Here is a 10,704-nt window from a genome sequence, read left to right as displayed (position 1 = left end):
ACTCCACACACTCCACACACTCCAAGGTACAAGCCATTCATCCAAAATATGCCTGATGCCACGTCTGAAGTGAGTCCTTCTCTATCACTCCATTCCTCTCTGTGTCTTTCTCTACATTTTAGCATGTCAAAGCTGAGGGGGGAAGAGCTTTGGAGCGTGTGTGTGTGTGTGTGNNGGGGGGGGGGGGACTGCCAGGTCAGCAGCCTCACCATGGAGACAGCAGTGAGAGCCGCTGCTGTTTTCTCCTTCCATGCCTCTTTTACCCCCCTTTTCCTCCTCTTGCCAACTTGCAGGAGTACAGTGCTCCATTTGCAGCAGCGAGGATACAAGTGCGTTTGGCTAGAGGTGATAAAAGTGAGAGAATGGGATGGTGAAGGGGGTTTAAGAGACAAATCAGACAATGGCACTCTGGAGAGAGGCCCAACACGGGTTTATAATTGCAGATAAATAAAGGAATGAGATTTTAAAAAAGAGAGAAAAAAGGGGGTGAGAAGGGTTTTTTAGGCAGAATATATGTAGAGGAGGGAAACAGAGGTACACTGAGACTATAGAAAGTAGTTTCTGTACGTGAGAGGGTGTGTGTGTGCATGACGAGGGGTGATAGGGGGGTGTTGGCACTGTACTAGTGAACATTAATGCTGCCTTTGTGGGGTCTGTGTGAGGTTTTATCCTTTTTTCCGTTCTCCAATTAGATCCCTCAGCCGGGGTCGGAGACTCTTGTTAGCGTTCCTGGCGTTGCACTCATCGTCTGTTGTCACCCTGCCAAACTATCCATATCATAAATCCCTTTCTCCTGCTCTCTCTCTCTCTCTCTAATCCCCCCCACCATTGGATACACACACACACACACACACACACACACTCACACATCATTCCTTGCTGTAATTCTGCTTCCCACTTAACTTTTAAGATAAAACAAGTCATGTTGTTCCATTGATTTGAGAATCTGATCTGATAGAAACCGTCACGCTGAGAATAGCAAGTAACCTTACTAAGAGTACGAATGTTAACAAGGCAGCAGCTTTACAGGAATTGAAAGTTGATTTCTTAATTGTAATGTAAATGAGAAAACTGGTTTCTGTAACTGCTGGAAGGGAAACCAGTTTACAAGTATGTTCCTTCTGATAACAAACTTCTTACAGGTTTCTGTTGTTGAAAAAGAAATTAAAAGCTGGATGATTGATGAAAGAAGAAATATGACACACCGTTGTGATTAAATAACTCTGACTCTGACTAAAACGAATACTGGAGAACGCTAAATAAGTTCCATGGCTGAACATTTTATTATTTGTTCAGTTCAGACACTTTTAATCACACACACAGTTAAAAATAATACTGATTGATCATCCTCACTACATATCCAACATCTATGTAGAGAGGATGTTGTGTCATATTGAACAGTGTACACTGAAACCATTTAAACGGAGCAGTTTCCCTTGAAAAAGGCACGTGTGCCGATTCTTGTTGTTGTTCTTATAATGTACCTGTCCATTTATTATGGGATTATTATTTTTAACCATCCATGGGTGTCTGGAGCTGGATTTGTCTTACTACCACTACTGTTGTTATTAAAGCTGATTATGGAAAGATACAGTGTAAAATGTGGTGTTTAATGTTTGTATCTCCTTACCAGGTGAGGATAGCCGCATGGCTGATGAACTCTACAAAAAAGTGCGCATTCTTTGCTGGGTGATGACTGGACCCAACAACCTGGAGAAGAAGGCTCGGCACGTGAAGTCCACTTGGAGTCGCCACTGCAATATTGTGGTCTTCATGAGCTCTGTGGAGGACCCCGACTTCCCCACAGTGGGCTTGGGCACAAAGGAGGGTCGGGACCAGCTGTACTGGAAAACGATCCGGGCCTTCCATTATGCCTATGAGCATCATGTCCATGAGGCCGATTGGTTCCTCAAGGCAGATGACGACACCTATGTAATCGTAGACAACCTGCGCTGGGTTCTTGCGAACCACACGCCGGACGAGCCGATTTACTTTGGCCGAAGATTCAAACCCTACACCAAGCAGGGCTACATGAGTGGTGGTGCCGGCTACGTGCTGAGCAGAGAGGCTCTGCGGCGGTTTGTAGAAGGATTTAAAAACAAACTGTGCACGCACACTACCTCTGTAGAAGACCTTGCAATGGGGCAGTGCATGGAGAAGGTCGGGGTGCTGGCCGGTGACTCCAGAGACACTGTGCAGAGGGAAACATTTCACCCATTTGTGCCCGAGCAGCACCTCACTGCCAAGTTTCCCAAAAGCTTCTGGTATTGGAGCTACTGCTACTACCCCATCTCAGAGGTAAGTTCAGCAGATGTTTCTCTTCACTCTTGTATGTCTGATATGAAGCAACCTCAGCAGAGTTCATATTTGTTCATATAAATCTGACACTTTCACGTCTGCGTAATGTTGTGCGTAATAATCACATACTCGTTTTTCCTCAGGGACCAAACTGCTGCTCGGATGTGTCCGTGTCTTTCCACTATGTAGGTGCTTCACATATGTATTTATTGGAGTACTACACCTATCACCTACGTGCCTTTGGATACAGATACCGTTACCAGCCCCCCACTCCACTAGGCTCCGTTATTAAACAGATGAGTTCCGGAGACACTGCAGAAGGAAAAAAAGAGCTGGTTTCTCAGGAGAAAGGCCAAGGAGAGGGGGATGAATCATCCAGGAAGGACAAGAGACAGGATGGAGATCCCCCTCCTGCAGCTGGTGAAGACCCTCCTGTTGCTCCAGCAGGCAAATAACTGTAGGACTGTGTGAGTGTGACAGGAACTGATCATTATCTAGGTCCAAGGTGTGATTTGAGTGCTTGCTTTTTCATTCTGTTAGTTTTGGCTCTTATTTCTACAAGAGTAGACAAACAGCCCACTTTGATTTGAATTGTTCCCACATACAAGTGTATTGCCTGGGGCTTGTCCAACTGAAGGACTTTTACAAACACTGACTGTAAGACTGATGGGTGAATTATGACTAACCTTTGTTTTTCTTTTTGTTTTTAACAACTGTGTGTCTTCTTTAGAAGTTGGGAACAGCTTTCTGTAAGCTGCATTCATTTGAACTATGCTTTGAACTAAAGCACCTTTTTAATCCATTTCAACCTAGAATGGGAACCAGGTATTATCCAGAGTTAAATTGGAGTTTGCGACGTTATATTCTTTTTCTTGACTATTGCAAGCCCACCAAAAGTTGATCTACCGCTCTCTACATAAGCCAGTAGTGGTTGATCTGTTGGACCTGTTGGACTTGTTTGACTTCATTTCACACATGGATAGACGTAGATAACTGAAGGCCAGTGAAACCCAATAATGCTTCCTGGGCTTAGAGAGCTTTTAGCTGAAAAAGAAGCACTAATAATAATAATATTATCATTAGGTTTGCTGCCTCCCAAACTTGATTCAGGCTGCATTTAAAATCATTTTCTCAATACAGACAAATGTAATGTAACCTCCACGTTCTGTGTAGGAATTAACTCATTTTTATTTAGCTTTAGGGATCGAAGGGTTAAAGTAACTCAGTGAAACCTCTCAGTTGGCTTGGATGTAGTGCTGTCAGTCAGTCTTGACGAGGAATAGTAGCATACAGTCAGAGGTTCCGCTGGTCCCCAGTTGAAAAACTGTTCAACGTGTGTGGCTTATGCTGGCGGTAATACTTCAATATAATGAACAGAGTGCACAGAGAAGAGTCTGCTAGGGAAGAGGAACTCTTTCTCCCTGCAGCATTTGAGGAACTTCGCCATGCAGATTCAGACATTATAGCAAATCCGTAACTAAAACACTGGGAGGGGGTATAATGAAAGCTCTGCATCTCTGTTGTGGAGGATAAAGGATTTCAGCATACGATTAGTATTGTGGCCATTTTTATATAAAAGTAACAAAGCATAATGTTTTGCACAAATAAGAAAACCTTTTAATTAAGATTTGACAATGACAAAGTGTCTACGTTCTTTAAATTACTGGCCAGAATATTCAGCAAAGTAAATGTGATCCTGTTTTCAGCCAGGATCTTGCAGCCTTAACCAAGTGTTAGTGGAGTGGAAAAAGCAAATAGACCAATATCCTTGTCAGAAAAACCAAACCAGACGTACAATTACATTCGGGATGTAGCTTTTCGACCATGAAGCTTGGATCCGTCTGATGGATCCTCCCTCTACACACACCTGTAGCTGAGTTTGACAAATGTCTTTGTTTGTTTTGGCACATGCCTATCTGCACCTGTATTTCCTGAAGCTGACACTGGAAACACACAGTTCCTATCATTGTTCCCCAGTGAACTCATTAGCTTGTGCCTTGTAAATTGAGATTGTATGAGCCATCAGCTGCACACATGACTTTCCACTGTGACGTTACCATGTTGAGAGTAATGCTTTCAGATGTAGTCTAATTTTATTGAATCCCTCCAATGTATTTAGTATGGCCTTTGAGTAAGCCAGTGGATGACTTGTTCATGACTAGAATTTCATTTTCTACAGTGTTGTTTAATTTTTAAATGCTTGGTGGGCCAGTCTTTCTTTTGTAATTAGTAAATTGTGGGTATTTAAAAGTATTCATAACTGTTCTGTTATTACTTTGTAACCGACAAAGAATTAATTTTGTTGGCGTTACAGTTGTTACCAAATACAAAAAAGTGGCTTCAGGAATGAGGCAGGATTCACTGACGATTCACAATTGCATGCACTTTTTAGTCTTAGAAGTGCTGTTTTTCTTTTGAACCACTTAATTGTTTTATTCAAATGTATGAGGTAACTCATGCCTATCAAAAATGTTTGTAAGTGAGCACAGAGAGCATGCTCCATTTGTTTTGTCTTCTATTAAAAATGGAAAAGTCCAGTTTAAACCAAATCTGCATGTTTTACATAACGGTTTCTTTTGTAATTAATGATGTGAAATCTTCGCATTAGTGAATTACCAGTCTTTCACGCAGATTCTTACTGTCAGTGGATCGAAGTCTTGAGGGCCCAAACACTTTGTTGATAACCAGTGACCACACATCAAGTCCTTGACAATCTCCTCCCAACTTTAACATTTTATCAAAGGGAAAGGTGTACAGTACTGTATTTATATTTGAAATGTATTTATGTTGGTATTGATGTTTAAATTGAGTCGATACGCTTTGGTGTGTAAATGAGTTTGTGAGAGTGTGTGAGCACACTTGATCAGTGTGCAGGATCGTTTTCAATGAATGGTACTTTAATCACTATAAATAAATGCATATTTTATTGTACATTTGTTTACATTTGTTTGCATTCAAGTCAGAACATTTTCCAGAGACAGTAGTAGGCATTCATGCAGGGTTAATATGGCTTTTCCACCTCTCTGTGGTTAAATAGCTCTGATACATTGCCCTCAGTTGATACAATAGCTGTGAGGGACCGAGAGGTTTACAGCCTGTGTTGAGGTTGTGCAGGTGCGATGTCTCCTCCACAGAAAGTGTTGAAACCTAGGGGAGAGAACAAGTTCGAAAAAGGTTTGAGCAACAAATATTTTCTGTCTTTTTGAATGTTAGGAATGATGTCAGTCTCTTACCGCGGCCTCCTGTAGTTGATGAGTCAGCCTCTAATTTTCAGTGAATACTCCTCGAGGCATGGACAGACCAGTCCTGTTGCATTCACAAAAAAAGGTTCAAGCTTACCTGCACTCTATAATTATGCAGCCACTAGTTATTCTAATGCCTACAGCAAAAGCCTTATACACTAGATCCTGTTTCCCAGAGGGCACTGCTTTTGATAAGTCTGTCAACTAAACACCCCGAAGCTATTTTGTGATGTGTTAACACTTTGGTAAAGCGCACTCAGCAGAGGATATTGTGTGAATTTGGTAATTAGCCTGTAACTTTATGCACTCTGATTTTCAGCACTTGAATGTTGACCAACCAGCACGTCACATATAAATTGGCCTGACAGATTTATTCTCCAATATAGGCTTATTGCAGATTTATCAGTATTGGTTTGTGTGTGTGTCAGCTTATAAGAAACTGAAGTACAGAAATTCCAAACAAACGAAATGTGAATGTGTTGTGAATACTTAACGACCAATCACTGATCCACATTGAGAAAATTCTGTCCAATAGAGACCGAGACAATAAAAGATTATCGCTTGGTAAAATATCAACCTGCGAATGTGAATGTGGAAGTTTGAAGTCAGAAATTGGTTATGACACAGTGTTTGAGTAAAAAATAACATGAACATACTGCTTGTGTCTGAAAGTGCTGTGGCTAATTAAACCCTGCAGGAATGACTTGCTTTCTTCAGACTTAAATCAAACACAATCATTCCTCGCCTTGTAATCAGAATAAATGCATTATATTTATATATTATTATACAGCCTGCAAGAGTTTACGTCTGTTTTTTCCCCACTGTCAGTTTGTTGTTGGAGCAGCTGGTAAAGGCACAATGCAGAACAGACACCACACAAGTGGACTAAACTTCCCTGAAAAGTTTCGTAGATTAACCTTTAATGTTATTTTTTAATATTTTTATGTAAAAACACAATTATCAGCCAATATTGCTATCCATGTTTTATTTAAACATCAAATATCATTATTGGTATCTGCCTCAAATGGTCAAGTATTGGTCCGGGTATAACAAATATCACAGGCTGTAATCTCCATATACAGTATTTGTCCTACACAGAGCCACACAATACACTGTAATATAGAGAAAAGTGAATCAATAGAATACTGTATGACTTGAATTTTGTCACTCACTTGTTCTCCGCCCCAACAGAGCAGCGAGGATGTGATCCATGTATCCTGAATCAGATGAACATAAAATGTATCACAAAGCCTGAAAGCTACGAGGCCATTACAGAAACAAACACTGAATATTTTCTTACTTTTCTTTGACATCTGGGTGTTTCTTTGACCTACAAAGAGAGTTAGGGGTTAGACGTCAGGAGCTGCAGTGTCAGTGAGAGTACTGTAAGATGAAAAACTAACTCACTGTTTGGTTGAGCAGCACTTCTCCTCCCCATTAGACTCACGAAGCTGTCGTAGTCGATGTCATCAAATCTCTTCTCTGCATCTTCACTAACGCAGCACTCTGGCTTAGCCTGGAAGCCAAAACAGCAGTAACATCATCATTTGTTAGGCAGCTACAGTGACCTGCAGGAACAGGCCATAGCTAACATGACTTTGTAAATATCTTACAAATGTAGCTAGTCTTACCCGTGACGTTGCTTTGTAGATGTCTTCCTTACACCAAGACCTCACGGGAAAAAGGACGAGGATGACTAGAACGACCAGTGAAGCAACGGTGCAGCAGTTTGAAGTCCTCTCCATCACTCTGAAATGTGAACCAGTGCAGCAGATTTAAAGCAGACAATACCTGCACATAAACAGGCTGAGAGTTAGTCTCCCTACAACACTATTATATATCAGTCAAACTGTTTTCTATCGTCTCTGGTGTTTCGGTTTTTCGTTTACTAGCAAAAGTTTTACCATCATCACATACTACGCTAACATATTTTCATGTGTTTTAGCAAAACATTTTGACTTTTTAGATTTTGTTTCATATAATCTATGTTATGTTATTAATCTATATCTATATATATTTCGTGTGAAACCTTAAAATGTGTTGTTTAGAGCATTTTCAGGTTTTATGTTTTTTTTTATGCTTTGCAGCGTCTTTTCAACTATTCTTGAAAACCTTCAACGCACAGATGTCTCTCACACAATGTAATTATCTAAGCAACACATGTTTTTGAAGCTTTTGAACTATGAACCTCAAGCTAAGGGAGTGCCTCTCAACCCTTCTATTAACTTCCATTTTAAGGGAGACCTGAGATTTACTGTTGAACAGAGAAATTCTTGCTTTTTAAACGTGTGTTACACATGCATATAATACATATCTATAGGTGTTTAACTTTTTCAGATGCACTCTACTGTGAGAACAGACATTTTATGTACCTCAGCTGTGAGTATACAGTATTTAGTTGTGTCTTTCTTTACTCTTCATTACCCATTTATTTTAAATCTCAGCTGGAGTTCAAACTCTGCTTCATATCTCATTGCGCTCTGCCCAGTGGGCCATACATTAGCTATTCTGAGGATAAAATGAATAAAGACTAAATGTTGGGTGGTTTCAAGCGTCCGTTCACTCCCATGGCATCTATAATTGAAGTGGTTTTCCGTTTTCTATCCGTGCTATCAGCATAACATCCTGAAACAATCTCAGCCTCTTCTTTATCAAATAGTTGTCTTTTAATGCTCTTTAATTAAATCAGTCTCTAGCAGCATGTGACTGTCCTGAGAGATATAAACTGCAGTAGCTAATGCAAAACATTTTAAAACTAATATTGTATCTTGTATAAGAAACATTGGTACACGGTATAATATAAAATGTATCTGTAGCTACATTAACGGTCAGTCCCAAAATCACGAAAAGGTAACTGAACTATTTGTTGCAGCAACAGCCACACAAGTAGTTCTATAGACAGATTAAACACTTCATAATAAGGGTTCGAAACACATGTTTAAGTAATGCATAACTAATGGATGCAACAGCATACCAGCTTGATTAAAACCAAAACAATCATGATAATTTGTTAATGAAGAATTCATGATACACCTGAATTAATAAATACATTAATTCACCATGATGCATTAGTTAAGGACATTTTTCGAATTACACAGTTTACACATTTGTTACACAAACACATACTTTTACAAAGCCTGGTATCAGGTATGAACATTACCATCTGATCTGAAGACTTCAAAAATAACTCACTGGTTTTTACATGGAGGGATATTTTTTACATAAAATATCCTTGTCCTTTCCTTTCTGTCTGTGGAAAATAAAGTATAACCTTTGACTTAAAAATAGACGATTTTTAAAGCTCCCCTTAATGTCTCAAAGTATGTTTTCAGGGGACCTCGTGTCCTTTTCAGGGAGTCGAGCTCCCCATAGCTCCCCATAGCTCCCCATAGCTCCCGCGTAATTCGAACCATGGTAAAGCATGTGTTTTGTACCCTTGTTATAAATGTAAAGTGCTACAAATGTTTTGCACTTATTAGACCTAAAGTAAAATATAAAAAGTGTTAAATTGTTCACCTTCCAACTAATTAATTCCAATTAAATGACTTAACTTTACTCAATTCACAGCAGGTTAGCTAAACATGCAAATGTGTAATTTGTCTGCAGCCATACACACGATTCAAATAAATTGATCTATAAATACTTGGGTTTAAAATGGAAAGAGAGTCTCAGAACCAAACTACATAGTTCTTTAGCCAAAGAATACTTCCAACACATTATTAGGAAATTATAACTAGGAAATAGTGGACCCATTAATTGTATTTAATAATTTTAATATACTTATTAAGCAATAAAGTACAATAGAAATAAAATTGTTCAACACATTGGTGTTTTGTAGTGAAGATTATAAACCAATCCTGATAACTAATCCAATAAATCATGTAAGTATTATGAGATTATATCAATATAAAATATGCTGGTACAGTATCTTTACTAAACACAGTATAACTCATAAATCATCCTTAATCTCAATAATCTATTGCATAAATAAGGAATGAAAGAAGATATTACCTGTTGACAGTTTAATCTTGATCTGATCCAGCAGTACAAACCAGTGGTCTGTTCAACAGTTTACTGGTATTAAAGGCTGTCAAGTCAAATTCTGTCTTTCCGCTCAGCAGCCTCTCTACCTCAATTATTATAGTCCTCCAGCTCATTTGTAATCCAATTAGAGCTCCACCCGCCACCCCTACACACACACACACACACACACACACACACACACATGCACACAGTTAGTAAATTGTCTTATTTAATAACTGAAAGAGTCAACATGAGATTTTTGGATGCAGTTGTAATAATAATATAAGGAAAGGTCCTGTAATATTTTCACCTGTGATTATTGAATAAAATTAACATTAAAATTGTTGATTCTAACTGCAAACAATACAAATGTATGTGTGTGTGTGTGTGTGTGTGTGTGTGTGTGTGTGTGTGTGTCCCGGGACGGGAAGAGGATTTCAGAGGGGGGGGCATGGATCCAGGAGGTCTGCCTCGAACAGGTTCGCCTTGAGATCTTACCAGAGCCTCTTTGCCACCTCCTGCTACAGATGCCTGGTAGGGACAATCTTTATCTGTTGGTGATTTTAGGGCTTTGCTTTGGGGGAGATTTTCCTGCCTCTTCTTACCGGCTCCCCATCTGTCATTTACCTCTCCCTTTTCAATGACATCAGAGATATTAGTGGAGTGAGTGAGGCTCAGCAGGCATGCACATCATCTTCATCAATGACACAATGACAACATGCAGCCTGACGGTTACCATGGTTACTACTGAGAGCGGGAAACCAACACCGGCCTGCCGCCGCGGTTGTGTGTGTGGTCGTATGCCAGCTGCTGAATCTACGGACTACACCAGAACTGCTGATCGGAAACATTATTGATCATTAATAATAGTGGAGGATGGATTACTCACTCGTCTGAGCCGGTTGGTTCCGTTGTATTTAAATAAAGTAATAAATATATCCTTTAAGGTGCTCCAGGTAGTAATAAACATATTGATCAGATTGTTCAAATGGTTTTATTCTTATTGATTGTAAACTAAAGAGTACTGATGTTGTTGTTGTCAGCAGTAATGTGCTGCCCCCTACAGACAGAAGGCAGTGAGAACATTCATTAATAATTAATCAATAATTAATGATAGAGTTAGGTGCTGCATCATTAGGAC

At 39.6% G+C, this 10,704-nt stretch overlaps 1 protein-coding gene across 1 annotated transcript in view; it reads left to right on the top strand.

Moving 5' to 3' along the window:
* c1galt1b (core 1 synthase, glycoprotein-N-acetylgalactosamine 3-beta-galactosyltransferase, 1b) overlaps positions 1 to 5,229 on the top strand; it is a 6,791-nt gene extending 1,562 nt beyond the window's left edge. Inside the window, exons 3-4 of the mRNA XM_035662100.1 lie at positions 1,634 to 2,298; positions 2,442 to 5,229. Of these exons, the coding sequence (XP_035517993.1) occupies positions 1,634 to 2,298; positions 2,442 to 2,753 (977 nt within the window). The 3' untranslated portion in view covers positions 2,754 to 5,229. The remainder of the gene's footprint in view (positions 1 to 1,633; positions 2,299 to 2,441) is intronic.
* The last annotated feature ends 5,475 nt before the right edge of the window (positions 5,230 to 10,704 follow it).

Source organism: Morone saxatilis, unplaced genomic scaffold, assembly GCF_004916995.1.
Source record: "Morone saxatilis isolate NCDOM2014 unplaced genomic scaffold, NCSU_SB_2.0 Contig18, whole genome shotgun sequence".
Taxonomy (NCBI): Eukaryota; Metazoa; Chordata; class Actinopteri; family Moronidae; genus Morone; species Morone saxatilis.
This window is presented reverse-complemented; position numbering and strand designations above follow the sequence as displayed.